Source organism: Palaemon carinicauda, chromosome 19, assembly GCF_036898095.1.
Source record: "Palaemon carinicauda isolate YSFRI2023 chromosome 19, ASM3689809v2, whole genome shotgun sequence".
Taxonomy (NCBI): Eukaryota; Metazoa; Arthropoda; class Malacostraca; order Decapoda; family Palaemonidae; genus Palaemon; species Palaemon carinicauda.
The window spans coordinates 99,295,597-99,314,572 of NC_090743.1; the positions used below are offsets into that span (position 1 = coordinate 99,295,597).

At 37.9% G+C, this 18,976-nt stretch overlaps 1 protein-coding gene across 2 annotated transcripts in view; it reads left to right on the plus strand.

Moving 5' to 3' along the window:
* The window catches only part of LOC137658289 (uncharacterized), a 143,271-nt gene extending 127,659 nt beyond the window's left edge, over nucleotides 1-15,612 (plus strand). Inside the window, exon 5 of one of the 2 annotated variants that reach the window (XM_068392963.1) lies at nucleotides 13,901-15,612. In XM_068392963.1, coding sequence (XP_068249064.1) covers nucleotides 13,901-13,980 — 80 coding nt within the window. In that variant the 3' untranslated portion in view covers nucleotides 13,981-15,612. The remainder of the gene's footprint in view (nucleotides 1-13,900) is intronic. The other variant, XM_068392962.1, reaches the window with a different exon arrangement.
* Nucleotides 15,613-18,976: the final 3,364 nt, after the last annotated feature.

Here is an 18,976-nt window from a genome sequence, read left to right on the forward strand (position 1 = left end):
TAACCCAAGACAGTGGAAGATAATGCTACAGAGGTTATAGTACTACTCAAGACTAGAAAACAATGGTTTGAGTTTGGAATGTCCTCCTAGAATAGCTGCTTACCATAGCTAAAGAGTCTCTTCTACCCTTACCAAGTGGAAAGTAGCTACTGAACAATTATAGTGCAGTAATTAACCCCTTGTGCGAGGATGGATTGTTTGGTAATCTCAGTGGTGTAAGGTGTATGATGACAGAAAAGAATGTGGAAAGAATAGGCTGGACTATTTCGTGTGAGTAGGCAAAGGAAAAATGAGCCGTAACCAGAGAGAGGGATCCAATGTAGTACTGCCTGGCCAGTTCAAGGACCAATAACTCTCTACCGGTAGTATCTCAACAGAGAGCTGGTGCACTGGTCATCCTGCTACCTACTACTGTCACTATTGTACCATTGTATATCAATGTATGGAAATCCTCTAGCATTTTTTTCACTCCTCTTTTGTTGATAATATTTCAATGTTCCTCCTTTAAAGCAAACATCTGTTGGTGCCCTATTCCAAATCTAAGTATGTATATAGTTTTGGATTAATGTGCTCATTCTGTTTAATCTCTCTTGTATTTTACCGTCATTTCCAACCTTTTCTTTATTAGTTTCTTTTTTTCTGATAGTGTAGAAACTTTTCTACCTGCCTTCTGTGCTGATTCAAATATAAATTTTGTTAAATTACTATTAATTTCATTCTCCATATATATATATATATATATATATATATATATATATATATATATATATATATATATATATATATATATATATATATATATGTATATATAAATAATGATGAGAGAGAGAGAGAGAGAGAGAGAGAGAGAGAGAGAGAGAGAGAGAGAGAGAGAGAGTGAGAGAGACTAACCAATCATATGTATGGTCGGGGATCTTCAAAATTTACCCGGGGATCCTAATTTTATGACTGCGTTCAATTTTAATGTCTCATTTAACAAAATGTACTTTCATTTTTTCTTGAAAGCAATGCAACATGAATCAAACAACATAAATATAATTCTATTGAAACCTATAAACAATTGCAACTATAGTATCCACTATAAAGCTGTTAAAGATATGATAATAGGTGACCCTAATGTGTCTGTTTTCATAAAGTCTTTTCGAATGTGCAAATTTTAATGATAGTTCTTTAGCCTCCTTTTTATTGCTTTATACTTTTGTATTGGAGGCGCTGATTCTACTTTCATCTATAACTGACATTTATTGTAAATCTGTCTCGAAGGATTGAAGTATTACGGAAGCTATTGGTTCACCTGTTTTTTATTTTTATTATTATTACTCACTTCAATGACTTACACACCCGCGGACATAACGCACATATTTAAATACATGTAGAGAGAAACACGGAAACACACACACATATACACACACACATATATATGTGTGTATATATATGTGTGTGTCTGTGTGTGTGTTTGTGCGTCCGCGCATGTGTGTATGTATGTGTGTGTTTTTTAACTTAATATTGTGACCCTCCCTTATTAGTCAAAAGAGAATTTCTAAGCAATAATATTATTTCTAGGGGACTATATTATCTTATTAGCAATTATTATACCATTTACTAAAATTGAAACGTTGAAATGACCCCTGTTGAGCTGCATTAAAATTAATTCAAATTATTTATATTCTAAAAAGGTTTCAAACTCCCGGCTTATCTAATATGTGTTGCCCCGCTTAAGTTGAGTAGATTAAAGTATTTTCCAATCAGGATGTGACCTTTATTACGCTCAATTCCTTATGGTAAAATTTATTAGTCAACACCTTCATGCTCTGAAAACACCATCATTGACCCATTCATAATCCATAGTCCGGGTTTTCTCTTTCACTGTTTTATATAAATATTTCCTTGAAATGATATCAGGTAGTAGGTTGGCCAGGGCACCAGCCACCCGTTGAGATACTACCGCGAGAGAGGTATTGGGTCTTTTGACCAGCCTGACAGTACTACATTGGATCCTTCTCTCTGGTTACGACTCATTTTGTCTGAGCCTATACATACGCGAGTATTCTGGCTTATTCTTTCCACATTCCCTGTCCTCATACACCTGACAGCACTGAAATTACCAAACAATTCTTCTTCACTCAAAGGGTACTTTCCTTTTGGTAAGGGTAGAAGAGACTCCTTTGTTATGGTAAGTAGCTCTTCTAGGAGAAGGGCACTCCAGAATCAAAACCATTGATCTCTAGTCTTAGGTAGTGCCCTAGCCTTTTACCATGGCCTTTCACTGTCTTGGGTTAGAGTTGCCTTGCTTGAGGTTACACTCGGGCATGCTGATCTGTCTTATTTCTCTCTCTCCTTTTTTTTTATTTTTTTTTATTTAAGTTTTTATAGTTTATATAAGAAAGGTCAAATTCAATGTTGTTACTGGTCTTAGTATATTTTATTTTGATTGTTTATTACTTCTCTTGTAGTTTTTTATTTCCCTGTTTCCTTTCCTCACTGGGCTATTTTTCCCTGCTGGAGTCCTAGGGATTATATTTTCTTGCTATTCCAGTTAGGGTTATAGCATAGCTTGTAATAATGATGATAATACTCAACATAGTGCGACCTTGTTTCCCTGACTGACTCGATCTAAAAGTGACACCGTGTTTCTGTGCACACGAAGTTATGAAATTAAAAGTTGCATTTATCAATTTACATATAGAGTGTTTATGACGCAGTACTTTGTGTTAATGATAATTGTTTGCTTATGACATTATAAACATTAATTCATCAACTAACTGGAACCTTATCTTTAGAAAACTACCGTTCTTCTTAGGTTATCAACAATTTGTGGAATGGCTGAGCCTTTTAAGAGATATTGGTATGTCTGATTAATGAAGTATTTTCTATTTCAAAAGGATTGAATATACTTACACAAAATTCCTCTCATAAATGGATTGATGTTGGACTAAACTGCAGTGGGCTATTTGCTATGGCCTGACTATTTCTTTTATTTCCTTTCATTAACGCAAACATTGTTTTTGGGCCATAAAAGATTGAACCAGAAAAGACCTAACATTTTGTGACTGTGACTCGCCATTGTAACCAAAGCCTTTTCTATTACCTGATTTATGGAATTGATAAATGCGGTGGCTGCGTCTGTGGCGTCCATCTAGAATATCGTTAAAAAGTGGAGAACTCTTATAAATGGGCTTTTATGGCACCAACAAAGTTGTAAATGGTGTTAGATTCATAAAGTAATTATTGAAATTATGAAAATTATAATAATTATGAAACATTTAAATCATTAATATTATTGAAATTACTGAAATCTTTACTAATATTGAAATTGCTAAAACTATTAATATTGTTAAAATTCGTATTATCATCTAAATGCATGCAAATATTAATATTATTGTTATTTTTGCAATATAATTATTATTATTAGAATTATTCAAATTATCAAAATTAGGATTATAACTAAAAAATTTTAAATTAACAAACTTATAATAATTGTATATATTTTTAATCATAATAATTCTAAAAATATTATTAGCGAAATTCCTAGAATTATTATCATCAGTAAAGTTATTGAAATTATTCTTATAATTAATAAGATTAGATTTATGATAAGTATCAAAATTAATGTTATTATGAGGATTATCATTATTATTATTATTATTATCATTATTATTTCTGGGCTCAAGCCATGTCGTCCTGATGGAAGGTTCCTAATAGTAGCTTCGAAGGGATATATGGACTACAGTGATATTCCCGGAGAATTTACCTTTAGGTCTCCAGAATTCTAACTCCTAGCACGAATATCCATAACATTTTCTTAAGGATATCCATAAATCAGGGGACGTATATCTTGATACGACACGTAGCGATCTTCACCCCGAATAGCGTTTTCGCTTCGAGGGGGAAGAGTGGCAATTTTGGAGGGGAGCCGTTATCAAGGTTACCCTACTTCCCATACTACTATTGAGTATCAAGATGGCGCCATATCCAAGATGTCGGACATTCCTAATTCTGTAGCGATTTCGTACGGTGGTGGTCCTTGTTGATCTAACTTTTTCGATCAATTCTGCAAGGATTATTATGCAATCTCCAGCTTCCTTCGCCTCTGGAAAGTTGAGTATTGATTCTTTACAATGTTTATATTTTTAGCTCCTGTTTCACAGTGAAATTAGAGTAATTTATTGTGATTAGGAGCTAGGCCTGTCACCGGAGGCGCCATGGGCGCTGTCGTTCGTTAGGCATGTGTTATTTAGTTAGTAGAACGACATTCCCTGTTGAAATAGCATTAATTAATTAATTATGAAAGCTATTTAGGCAATTTATACTTGTAAAGATATTTATAATAAGCATAATTTTCCTTTTTCTATGTCGATCGTATACGTTAGAGTTTCGGTGATTTAGGTAACCGAGATCTCGTCTTGCCTAGGTAACCTAACCTAGGCGTTGTTGTATACTTTCAGACATTTCCCTGGTTACCCTTGTGTATCATTTTATCAATTCAGGTGGAGAAAGATATCTCCTAGAATTTTTATATAAACCGATACTCGTCTCCAGTGGAGATTTAAGGGTAATCCCTCCTTCCCTCTGAGTGTAGCCTTAGGCTGCAACCCTAGTGGGTCGTGCCTCGAGTTTTCATTCAGGCATGAATAGCCTAGGGTTTTCTGCCCCTTCCCTTAGCCGCAGATAGCAGGTTTTGGGATTCGGTCAGAACCTCAGAGTATATAGTCTTATGCCGGCAGCCACCCGGCAGGGTGAATAGTCATTCCCCTGCCGGCTAGGCTGCCATCATAGGAGGCTATCCTTCCCTAGGCCACACTTGAAGTGGTTGTATGATGCCGCCACCTTCTACCTGCGGTCTAGAAGACTAGTCCTGTACTCACAGACCCTAGGCTGAAGAATAGACATTCTTCTGCCGCCTAGGATAGCACCGGCACTGGAACTCTTTCTCCTGGGTTGAGAGGAGGTGGCACTGCTGCTGTCCCCTTAACTGTATTGGCAGACCCTAGGCTGTAGAATAGAGATTCTCCTGCCACCTAGGATGGCGCCGATACTAAAACAGAGTTTCTTAAGGGTGTGGTAGGACCGGCAACCTTGCCGGCTCTTTCCACACCTCATACAGGACCCTTTTCCCTCCCCCCTCTGTCCTTTAGTGATGGCCTAGCCCGCCGTCCTGCAATCTCACCGATTGCTGGTGTGTTGCCGGGCCGGCCGGACTCCTACTTAACAGCAGTTGTCTGACTGCCTGCGACTTTGCCGGCTGCCAGTGGCCATGATGGTTGCAGGCGGCCATGATAGCTGCAGGCGGCCATGCCGGCTGCTGGCGGCTAGGACAACTGCTGGCAGCCATGACGGCTGCTGGCGGCTATGCCTGCTGCCGGCGGCCATGTTTCCTACAACTGCCGGCGGCTTTGACGGCTGGCGGCGGCTATGCAGGCTGCTGGCAGCCACGTCATCTGCCAGCGGCTGCAGGCTGCCGGCAGCCATAATGGCTATTGATGGGAAGTCTCTAATGTCACCAAGGTTCTTCAGTCCCCCTTGGACTGCCGGCCAAAAGTGCTGTTGCCGGGGTATGCCGGCCGGACCGGCACAGACAGGTGCTGACTCAGCCGGCGGTATGCTGACTGTACCAGTGCTGCCGGGTCCTAGCCAGCCAGACCTTGCCGGCGATGGTAGTGGTGGTTGGATGGAAGCCTGAATGATACATACTCCCATTCCATTTGAACCTTCTTTCTGGGGAAAGGCAGTAAATTAGATATTTACATCCTTATTTAGTGTATGCATACACAGTAATAATGCAGTCCTTCACTCCATGCTTTCTCTCTCTCTTTTAGCTAGCATGCTGGCCGGGCTGTGCCGGCTAGGACTAGCTATGCCGGCTATATGCCGGTTGAATTACAGTATATGTTTATAGAATAGTCAGTATATTTGCAGTATAGTATATACTGCAGATAGGAAACTATTGTATATATTATACTAGTAGTTATCTTCCAATATATCTTGGGTATCCTTGCCCAGGTGTTTGCTGAGACCAATCCTATATTGAAAGAATAGAATTCCATCAATATTCTGATTAGAAATCAGTTTGCGTATTACCTTACAATATTAAATAAATTAAAGGGCCGGTGGTAGTACACTTTCTATCCTTAAAGGTTAGAACCCTTATCCTTGAGCTTCCCTGATCAGGAAACTCTATAGTTTTAATATTGGAAGGGAAGGCCACAGCAAATGGGCTGGGTAGGATACTCAAATATATGTCTTTTATATTTCCTAGTCCAGTCGGCGTCATGCCGGGAGGACCTTGCCGCCAGATGCTAGCCATACTGGCAGCACACAGTCTGAACTACAATATATAATTATACAGTAGTCGGTATTTTGCAATATAGTATATACTGCAAACAGAAAACTATAGTATGATTATACAGTAGTTAATTTCTAACATATCTTGGGAACCCTTGTGCGGGCTTCTGCTGAGACCGTTCCTATATTGAAAGAATAGAATTCCTTCAATACTCTGATTAGATATCAGTTATCCTTACCCCACAGTGTTAAATAATTAAAAGGGGCAGTGGCAATGTACCCTTTTTTATCCCTAGGGGTTAGAACCTTTTTGATTGAGTGGCCTTGATAAAGGAAACTCTTTATAGTTAATACTGAGTGGAGGTAACAGCAATTGCTTGCAAGGGATACACAAGTATGTGTCTACCACTATCCCTTTCTAGCTTACTATCCTAAGCTATTTTAGTTAAAAGATGACTTTTACATATTGTATATCAGTGAGATAATCAATTGTATACTCATTCTGCTTTCCTTACTTTACAGGAGGAACCCCAGATGACATGTGTTGCAGTCTTCTGCAATTTTAAGAGTAAGTACTTTTACGGTCATAATACATGCAGGTTTCATGCCCACTGCAATATTATTTCTGAATCCCTGCAATATTGGGACCCCTAAGTTTGCAATATCTGTCGGAGCTTATTGTCCGAGGGTTTTGTTAATCCCATGTCAATGGAGTCTAGGGATGCAGCTCATAAGAAACTACGCAATTGGGTAAGAGGGTTCCAGAAGATCTCTCCGCGACCATACTTACCTAATGATAGGATGCGTAGCTTACTATTCCCGAAAGCAAGTAGGGAAATAGCGGTGCCCCAGGCACGATTCGCACCTCCCGTCCAGATAGCCTTGGGGAGGGAGAGCAGGAAGCCCCCCCCCCCCCCTCTTCCGGGAAGAAGTGGACTCTGTCGTGTCGGAATTGCCTCCGTCTGTGCCGGCTCTGGAGCCGTTAACCTCGACATCTTTCCTTTCTACCCCTCTATTAGACAAAATGGACCAGTTACTGGCCCATATTAGGGGTCTAATGGAAAACTTTCGCAAACAAGGCGAAACGGAAGAACCGAAACTCAAAACAGAGCTCTGTGAAGCTCCACTTGTCGCTCCCCAAGGGTCATACAAGCGACCCAGAGACCAAGACCTTCCGTCATTCTCCAAAACCAATTTCTGTTGGTATGCGGAGCTTATGCCACTTTTAGACGGCAAACTCTACATCTCGGAGAAGATGGGTGCTGTTCCTTTAGACAAAATCCAGTTTTGGCCAAGCTTTAACGCTTTCCCTAATTGCTTCATTCGACTGAAGCATGAACCAACGTCGGGAAAAGAAACGGAACTGAAGGAGGTCATGATTCTCGACCATGATAAGGCACAGGCTATCTTGTCAAGTAGCCTGAGAAAGGCGGGTTACTTGGTGTTGAAAGTGTTCGTACAAAGTAACAGACACCTTACCTTTTCATGCTCCTGCTTCAATAACATTCCCCTTTACGTGGAAGGCATTTAAATCTGTTGCCAAGGCAGTGGAGGCAGGCAAACCATGTCCTGCACTCGAGGAGTGCAAGCCTCTGTCACTAGTCTTACCCATGCAGGAGAAGGATTGGAAAGAAGTCCACTTAACCTTTTCAGTAGGGAAACTAGACGCGGGTGTCTGGACGACAGTTTAGTAAGAATCTCCCTAAACTTTCTGAGTTTATTTTGTGCAAGGAACAAGAGACAAAGGAGAGACTTGCAGCCTCCCTATCCCTGCAAAACTGCATAGAGTTGTGTTCAGCCCATCAAAGTACCCCACACATGCTCATGGTCTTGGCCAAAATGCATATGGCCACCTTAGTAAAAGACCTATATGCCTTTATGAAGGCTAGGAGAACCTGTAGGGAGTTCGTGTTCGCTGCCGCAACAGTGAAACATGAAACCAGGAAGCTGATATCTTCCAACATCTGGGGTATAGACCTCTTTCCAAATGAGGTAGTCAAAGAGGTGATTGAGAAAGCCACCACGTAGAATACGGGACTTCTCCAGAAGTGGGGCATCTCTTCAAAGAGAAAGTCTTCCACGGATGTGGGTCCCCAACCTAAAAGGAAGACGGAAAAGTCTAGAAATTTTCCTCGGGCTGTACAACAATATCCCACAGTTTCAATGACCGCGTTGCTGCAGGCAGGCGGTCGAAGAGGTAAACCTTTTGATCAGTCGAAAGAAAGAGATGCTTCTGGTAGGAGGGAGGTTTCTTCAGGATCGCTGGACCTTCAATCCTTGTGTCTGAGGCCTAATCAAGATGGGACTAGGATGGAAAATAGACATGCTTCCACCATCATTTCCTCAACTCTTCCTACACCCCAACCCCATTCTAGAAGAGTATACCTTAGAGCTCTAGAGCATACAGGTAGTAAGGAAAGTATAGTCCATCGAATTCCAGGGAAGGCTGTTTAGTGTTCACAATAAGGACTCAAGAAAACTCAGAGTCATTCTGGACTTGTTGCCACTCAACAAGTTCAAATAAAACAGCAAGTTCCGAATGTTAATCCTTCTGAACATAAGGACCCTATTTCAAAAAGGGGCGTTCACAGTCTTGTCAGACCTGAAAGATGCCTATTTGCAGATTCCAGTCAGTCGACCCCTCTCCTCCTACCTAGGATTCAAGTTACAGAGGATAACGTATGTCCTAAGAAAGATACTTGTCGGACTAAACACAGTCCTAAGTATCTTCACGGAATTGGCGGACACAGTCACGCAATAACCAAGCCTAGAAATGGTTCAGGTAACAAAGTACCTGGACGAAAGGCTGCTGCGGCCAGCACCCGAAGTGGCTGGTCTACGAGCATCCAAGGAAGTGATCCGGTTCCTGGAACATCGGGGATGCAAAATCAGCTTCAAGAAGTCTCGATTCTCTCCAGCTCAAAGGCTTCAATGGTTAAAAAACTATTGAAACCTGAGGTCACACCGGCTCTCCTTTCCCTTAGGGATGTAAAAGGAGATCGCAGGGTCGGTCAAGAGACCATGGTAATCAGTCAGGATTCCAAGACTCTAATAGGAAAGAGTTCTGAACTCTCTCCAGTTCGCAATAGTGACAGACCCAGTGCTAAGAGCACAGCTGAAAGATGCGTTAAGAGTCTGGAGAAGATATGCATCAAACGCTTGAAGAGATGTAAAATGACCGATATCGGTCTTTCCTTGATTGCTTCCCAAACAATGGTCAAAGGCCAAAAGCCTATTGAAGACCGTGCCCTTGCAACTACCTCGACTACTGAAGATCATCCGCATGGATGTCTATCAGAAGAATCAGGTGTTCACTCCCATCAGAGGAAAATCCAAGGGACTTGGTCATTTCTATCCAAGGCCATGGGAGTCCTGTCGTGGTTGGGGAAACTCTCTCCACTCAGATCAGACCTCCTCAGGCTGACCTGGGATATTGAAGCGATAATGAGACATCGGAACCGACAAGGCTTGAGAGCGTCTTATATAGTTTAGGTGATGTTAGCCATCCCTTGCCTAAAAGGATGGCACCTATCGGCAGTTCATGTACAATCGATCCGCAATGTGACAGTGGATGCTGTACTCAGGCTCAAGTTGATAGAGTTAGAATGGTCCACAGACGTAGACCTATTCTCTCCCAGATGGGAACAAGTCCCTGAGCTGCAGATCGACCTCTTCGGGATGAGCGTCATCAAGAAACTACCTCGATATGTAGCCCCATACGAGGATCCTCTAGAGGAGGTAACAGACACCGTGTCTCTAGTATGGAAGGGATTGACTCAGGAATACCTGTTCATCCCATCCAATCTCCTTCTGAAGGTCCTCAACATACTGAGATCCTTCCAGGGAGGGGTAGCTCTGGTGGCTCCCAAATAGCCCAAGAGCAACTGGTTCCCTCTAGTGAAGGAACTGAGGCTGAGGCTGTCCCTAGTACTGAACCCAGCACTATCTCAGAGGGTTCAGAAGTTAATTGCCTTCGATTTATCACAGAGAGCCCAAACCCTTCATTTCATGATTTTCTTGCCCTAGCGATTAGGAAAAGATTTGGGATCTCAGAAGGCAATATAGAATTCTTAGAAGAATACAAGTCTAAGTAAACTAGAAGATAATATGAGTCATCTTGGAAAAAGTGGGTTGCTTTTGTAAAAGCAAAAGGACCGAAAGAAATTTCAATGAACTTCTGTCTGTCCTTCTTTGTCCACCTTCATAATCAAGGTCTGGCAGCCAACACGATAACTACGTGCAAGTCAGCCTTGACTAGACCTCTTTTATATGCCTTTCAAGTTGATCTGGCGAATGAAATCATTAATAAGATTCCGAAGGCATGTGTAAGGCTTAGTCCTGCAGCACCTCCAAAGCCCATATCATGGTCTTTGGACAAGGTCCTACACTATGCCTCATCTGTGAACAATAAAGATTGTTTCCTCAAGGATCTAACCCAGAAGGTTATTTTTCTGTTTGCTATAGCCTCTGTGGCTAGTTAGTGAATAGTAGCCCTATCTAGAAATGAGGGCCACATTCAGTTCACAGAAGCGGGAGAACTGAATCTCTTTCCTGATCCAACCTTTCTCGCTAAGAACAAGCTACCCACTAAGAGGTGGGGTCCCTGGAGAATCTGCCCTCTGAAGGAAGATGTCTCTCTATGTCCTGTAGAGTGTCTAAAGGTCTATCTTCATAGAACTTCAGACTTCAGGGGAGGACAGCTCTTTAAAGGAAAAACCTCTGGATCAAACTTATCCCTAAAACAAGTGAGGGCAAAGCTCTCCTACTTTATTCGCAGAGCAGATCCTGACAGTACACCCGCAGGTCATGATCCGAGGAAAATTGCTTCATCACTGAACTTCTTTCAGTATATGGACTTTGAGCGTCTTCGCTCATATACTGGATGGAAATCATCCAGAGTGTTCTACAAACACTATGCTAAGCAGGTCCATGAACTGAAGCATTATGTGGTGGCCGCAGGTAGTGTATTAAAACCTGTCGTCTAATTACTGCGATAAACAGTTAATTGATTGGGACTATCAATTAAAGGGAAAAGGTGTCAACACTTCTGGTGTGATACCCTTTAAGTGAGTGTTACCATGGTGACACTAAGTCTGTTCAAAATCTTAGGTGTGGAATTATACAGGTAACACTTGTGCCGTGTGTACGTAGTACGCAGTGTTGATAGGATACAACATTTACAGAAATTATAAAGGAAAAATTTATTAACATTTTTCAGTCTTAGAGTAGCACTCATCATTTCTTCCCTTTCAAAGGGGGAAAATAATTTCTGTATATGTTGCATGTATAATTCCTTTATCATGTTACATTCGTTTCACTTGTTATTTCCTTTAGTCATTTATTAGAAATAAATGTCTATTAGAATGTAATTGCGTCCTAATTCGCCCGGGAATTTGTATATTTAAGATGCCAGAGTTCTTTGACTTACTCATGTAAGTAAACCTCATATCTTTGTATTGCCACTTTTCCCCCGCAAAGCGAAAACGCTATTTGGGGTGAAGATCGCTATATGTCGTATCTAGATATACGTCCCCTGATTAATGCGATATCCTTAAGAGAATGTTAAGGATATTCGCGCCAGGAGTTAAAATTCTGGAGAGCTAAAGGTAAATTGTCAGGGAATATCACTGTAGTACATATATCCCTTGGAAGCTATTAGAAACCTTCCATCAGGACGACATGGCTATCTCACCCAAATATAGATTTTTCACTTCGCTCAAAATCCGTTTATTATTATTATTATTATTATTGAAATTATCAAAATTATTAATATATAGTAATAATGCTAATTGACAATAAATTTTCCAGTGAAAATGTTTTACATTTGGGTTTTTGAATATATGGCGATTATTGTTGAAGTGAAGTTGAAGTGTTGATATGAAGAATCTAGGGATTATTACCTTCGGGTTGATTATCTAATTTAGTCTGACGACAAATATTCTTGTAGTATACCCTTAAAAAAAAATCACAGGTAATACGAAAAAAGAATGCTATCAGTTGTAGCAATTTAGTGTGTGATGAAGTCAATGATATAGTTGCTTCGAAATGCTTATGCACAAACCATTTTAATTGAAATCTAATATTTGTCTTCTGGATATCTCTTATGATGGGAAAAAATAATATCATGTATAATTATCTTTGTACTATATACTGCAAATATTCCGGGTGAAACAAGCCCCACCCCCTGATGACGTGATAGCCAATCACGTTGTCTCCCAAGTTAGTACTGGTCACAATGAACATGATATTAGCAGATGTCGACCTTATCGAACAAAACGTCATTTCACTTTTATTTTCTAATGTTTGTAAGTAACATTGAAAAATTATCTCACTTTATCGTAATTTAGTAAGTAAATATGAAAGAAAAAAACAAACTTCCAGATTACTCTTTATCTTTACTTGGGATATGGACCCTCCGTGATGTCCAAAATTTATTTTGATAATATTTTGCAATTATCATTTAAAAAGTCAGTTCTTTTGAAGCTCTTTGAGAGGGATGCTCTTTTCTGTTCTGTTCAAGATGAGGTACAGGTGTGATATCATGAAATCAGTATTGAAGAAATTCCTTTTTCATTATAAAAAACACAATGAATGAAATAAGGTTACGGTATACTTCGTCTCGTAGGAGGAGCAGTTTAGTCTAACATCTAGCAATTGATATGACGTTTTGGACCATTTAACCAATATAGGGAACAGAATGACTATCGTCTATGCATTTGCTTCAGTAACATGAACCCATTTGACATAAGGAATAGTCTGCTATGAAAACATGCCGATTGTCTGGGAATTTAGATTGGTTTTGAAATTATGAAATATTTCTGTCTGGTCTGAGTGACACATTTAAATGATGAATTATGTTTTGCTTTATCATAAAAAAGCTTTTGACTCTTAACTGACGTTTTTCCTTAAAAGATGAGTTTAAAATGTTTCATTGGTTCTCTGAATGTTACATTAAATGTGTAACTAATTTACTTTACTTTACTTCTGTTGTATATGATTCACTTTATACAAACTAAATTAATTTTATACATTACAGCTTCTATTGAATTAGAAAAAATAAAACGGAGGTAAATTCTTTGTTGATATTGCAATGTTAGAAAAAGTCAGAAATGTTTGTCCCAGATTTTTTGGATTTTGGGGTGATAAGGACTCCCAGGATTGGAAGTATTTATATAATAATAATTTCTAGACTGTCTAATTTAATTCTGTTGTACTTAATTTACATTACAGAAAATAAATTTTTTTTCTTCATGACTGCTCCTATTTAAGTAAAACCAAATGTAATTGGTGCTAGGGTAGTGACGGAGGTAATTTCTTTCTCGATACCGCGGATTTCTTGAGGCAATGTAAACAAAAAGCAGATTTTTTTTTTCTGTGAAAAATTTATATGAGTGATGATAAATCCCAGGAATGGAAGTATTTCCGAAATAATTATTTCTATACTTTCAAAGAGGTTTTCATTTGCACAAAAATAATCAAAACCTATCAAACTGCATCGTCAACAGCCATGTTAATAGAGTGGCTCGATAAGAGACAAGTAGTTCCTCATGTGTCGAGTGAATATTTCATCAAATATTGTTATAATTCTGTATAATTTCTTGTTTCGTCTCTTTCACAGATAGCATTAACAAAAGCAGGAATTTGGAAGTCTGCCCCTATGTCTTGGCTCTTCTGCTGCTGCTTTTACTGGCCGAATAGGCAATCGTCACCGCACGATTTCTTCAGCAACAATTGTTATTTATTACAGTGACTCTGCAATTGACTAACTATTGAATGTTGCAATCATCTCGTTATAGTTTTTAAGTGCAATTACGACCGTGTTTTACTATAATATAGAATAGATTTTGATAAAGGATTAACGAGTATTGCTATTGAGTTTTTGGTAAGAGGCCTTCGGTGCCCAAGAGAATCCACTTCCCCTTTAAAACAATCAAATTAAATCGTAGGTAAAATATCCATAAAAAATAATCTTCAGGTAAAGTTTAGGAAAACTTAATAGAAAAAGGTCTTTAATGATATAGAAAGAAGTCGAAAAAAGATGATATAAAAAACCATAATAAGTACATTTTAATGATCACTATGAAGAGTAAGTTGGAAATGTGGCTAATAGAGAACAAAACCACGTAGTCATATGCCATAAAATATCTAGTGTAAGAGGAGAAAATTTTTTATGCTCTTACAGAGAGGTTACAGAAGAAAATATTCCTAGTTTTAACTGTACCTTTGCTTGAAAGAGGAATACTAGGGTTTCTTATAAAAAAGAGCGCCGAGTTCTAAATGTTCTAACAATTGAAAAATACTAGAATTGTTAATGATATTTTGAGAAATTAGATTCGAAGCTTTCTCTTGATTAATATAAAGTACTAAACAGTTCTGAAATTAAACAGAAAGGGTAAACACAGTAATGGAGAAAGACGAAGAAGACACGAGAACACATGAATGTAACAAACATCTTGATTGGAGAAGTGTTGTGTAATGCATATCGTATTAATTATCTTATAACTTGTAATTCAGATGGATTAAACATTTTACATGTGGAATATAATATTTGGTGTGTAGATTAATAAATGCAAAAAAGTCATACTAAATAATAGTATTTGTGGTAAGAAAATTAACTGCCAAGTAAAAACTAACGGAAACAACCAGAAACCATTAAAGATTTTAATGGAAAATAACTAGAAATAATTATTTCAGAATGCCGTTAAAGTCTATTACTATTACTTGCTAAGCTACAGCTCTAGTTGTAAAAGCAGGATGCTATAAGCCCAGGGGCTCCAACAGGGAAAATAGCTCGGTGAGGAAATGAAACAAAGAAAAGGAAATATTTAAAGAAGAGCAACAACATTAAAATAAATATCTCCTATATAAACTATAAAAACTTTAACAAGACAAGAGGAAGAGAAATGAGATAGAATAGTATGCCAGAGTGTACCCTCAAGCAAGAGAAGTCTAACCCAAGAGAGTGGAAGACCATGGTACAGAGGCTATGGCACTACCCAAGATTAGAGAAAAAAGGTTTGAATGCTATTCTAGTATTAACAACAAATTAATCTTGAAACAACATGTAAGCACCGTTCTTAGTACATCAAGAGGAGGCAAGTATGCAGGGACAGGTGTGTACTGTACACCTGTTACTTTAACGCAACTATTGTGTACAGTGATCATTAAGAGCTAGGATTAGCTGAAAGTTCAAATAATAATAATAATAATGATAATAATAATAGTAATAATGATAATAATAATTATAATAATGATTATAATAATGGTATCAACTTCCTCAAGAATGCAATGCAAAACTGGGAAACCATGCGTGCATGTTCTGGAAAATAGCTTGTTGAGGTCAACATCAGGAGAGGAATCTTCGAAGGGGACTCACTATCCCCACTACACTTCGTAGTAGCTATGATGTCTAGACATGATTGCTGGAAAAGACTAAATTGGTACTACCAACTCAAAAAAGAAAAAGGAGGAATCAGAATAGAATATCCGATAGTCATGGATGACATCAAGCTATTCGGGAAAGATTGAAAGAAAATGGGCGTGCTAATCCAGATGGTAAACCTTAACATCAGGAGGCATCAAGATGGGGTTTGGAATAGAAATGTGTGTTCTAATTGATATAGAAAGAGGAAAAGTAACATGAACTGAATGGCTAAAGCTGTCAGGTGTAAATGTTATCAAGGACATCGATGAAGTATGTTATAAATATTTTAAGTAAAAGCAATAAAACACCAGGAGATAGAGGGAAATATTAGAAGTGAATACATGCTAAGAATCACAGCTATAATGAAATCAAAGCTTAATCTTGGAAGCATTGTATAGGCCATAAACGCCTATACCATTGCTAGTAATCAGGGACAGTGCAGGAATAGTGAAGAGGAAGAACTCAGAACTAAGGAAATAGGAACAAAATAGAAAATTGATAAACGTGTACTAAGAAATGCACCCAGGATCAAAGATTGACAGACTCAAATAACTCATCATTACAAAAGGTTGTGTCAACATGGTAACTAGAACGTTGGGATAATATCTTTGGACTATTGAATTGAATGGCTAAAGAATGCATAAAAAAAAAAAAGAAAAAAAAAAACTTGGGAAAACGGGATGAAGACCCAAAAGTATATAAGGGAAGATCAAGAAATAAGAGACTAAAAGAATGGCAAAGTAAACCAATGCATGGACAATTCATGAGACAAACTGAAAAATTGGCCAGTAAGGAAACATTACAGTGGCTACAGAGGGGAGAACTTGAGAGGATAATAATGGTCGCACAATATCAAGATTTGAAAATAAGATATATTCAACGAACAATAGATGGAACTAACATTTCCTCAAACATGAAACAATATATTATTATTATTATTACTTGCTAAGCTACAACCCTAGTTGGAAAAGCAAGATGCTATAAACACAGGGGCCCCAACAGGGAAAATAGCACAGCGAGGAAATGAAAAAACGCAAAATAAAATATTTTAAGAACAGTAACATTTAAATAAATATTTCTAATAAAACTATGAAAACTTTAACTAAACAAGATAAGAGAAATGAGATAGAATAGTGTGCTCGAGTGTACCCTCAAGCAAGAGAACTCTAACCCAAGACAGTGGAAGACCATGGTGCAGAGGCTATGGCACTACCCGAGACTAGAGAACAATGGTTTGATTTTGCCGTGTCCTTCTTCTAGAAGAGCTGCTTACCATAGCTAAAGAGCCCATTCAGCACTTGCTCAGAATCAATATACAATAAGCAACGCAATGATGCACTGGCTAAAGCTCTTCATTGGAGTCTGTAGAAAATGCCAAATACAACGCAGTAAGAAAATGGTATGAACGTCAACCTTAAGCCGTGGTAGAAAATGATCAGGCGAAGTTACTCTGAATTGTAATGGACGGAAAATATGTTACAAGTACATCGACAATACAACGAAGAAGGAATTAGTCATTGATGTTAGAGCGCTGTTGGACTCAAGAGTGGAAAATATGCTGAAAGAGGAAATAGAAAATACCAATTCCTAGGAACTGGAATATAAAAGTAGAAGTAACGGCATTAATCATAACACTTGGGATCATACCTAAAACATAATTGAAAAGGAATCTTGAAAACTAGTAGCCAATATAGCTCTACGACTAGTGTAGAGGAAGGTGCTACGGGAAATTGCACATAATAGTGAAGGAAGTGATGGATTTCTAAGGGAGCTGGGTGCAACCTAGAATTCCACATTATAAGCCACCAGTCTCGAGAGGCTGTGATTAACAAAAAATTGTTAACAATAATTATGATGAAAATATTATTATTATTATTATTATTATTATTATTATTATTGTAAAATACTTAAATAAGACAACCGTGTAATATGGCTAAACTGTATTATATCAAGCTTGGTTCAGTGACTTAATCAGCTGTAAGAGAAAAAAAATATATTAAGGTACAAATAAAGTAGTTGAATCTCTAATCAAACAGAGGGAGTGTATGAAAACCAAAGACTGAAAATAACACTGGGTTGAAGGAATACCAAAACATCTTAGAGGAGAAACTAACATTTATTTCTCATAGATCTAATTTTCTGTACTTTATGAAGAACATAAAGATCCTGGTTTGATTAGCTCCTGCCTGATCGGGATACAGAGATTCTGGTGTAAGTAAGCAGAACGACTAATGTTTATGCTCAAATATTACAAAGAATAAATAGATACAACATAACAATTTTGAAAATTAAGCATTTTCCCTTCTCATATCATCATACACAAGGCGAATGTACAAAACATACAAGGGATTAGGAAGCTTAAGACAAAGTTGAGCAAACAGACATTACCATGAGGCTGGAATTGACTAAATATACGAATGTAACTATTCGTCTAAAAAGAGCTTATGTTTTAACAAGAACTTTTTTTATTGCTAATAGAAATATCCATTGAGCATGGATGTCTCCTTGAATTTTCTGCTTATATTGAGGCATGTATAATGGGTAAATGATCTCTATTTACCTGTCATTTAAACGCATATCTCTATCAATTGATTTTCCTTCTCATTGGATCTCATTTATTTGGCTCTCTGGTTATCAGCAATGATATAAATTAGATAAAATGTTGACTGAAATAACCATAAACACAAGGAGTAGTTGATACTTCATCTAGGTTTGATGCGTTGATTTTTTTTTTGAAGAAAACTACGTCTATATACAATTCTATGGTAATAATTGACAGCAAGAATCTTAAACAGCGATATTCTCAGTGTTAATAAAACTACCTAGGAACGCATCCCTTTCATCTCATCAGAAGCTATTAAAATATATTTGAATTGCTGAAGATTCTTTCAAAAGTTACACCTTTATTCTTCTAATAAGTCCTTTTTCCTATAGTTAAGTATTACAGGGGGCCAATTTCTGGTAACTACTAATGAGGAATATGATAAATAGTGCAATAAAAGAGGTTATGTCATTGTTTGATACGTTTACATTACTCAAAACTACTTGAGAAGGGAAAAAAAGGTAAAGGAGTTGTAGTAGTGAAGAAACCAATTATTATGGCCTTTTCTTGTTCATAGATACTGCCAATAAAAAAAGAAAATTGACCATAATATTGAACTCCTTTCATTTAACGCCCCACACTGGACTAATCTTCTCGTGTTTACTCTGGTAGTAGGTATTATTAAAAGAAAAATGAAAATAAAAGTGATATGTAATTTAACACAGGTA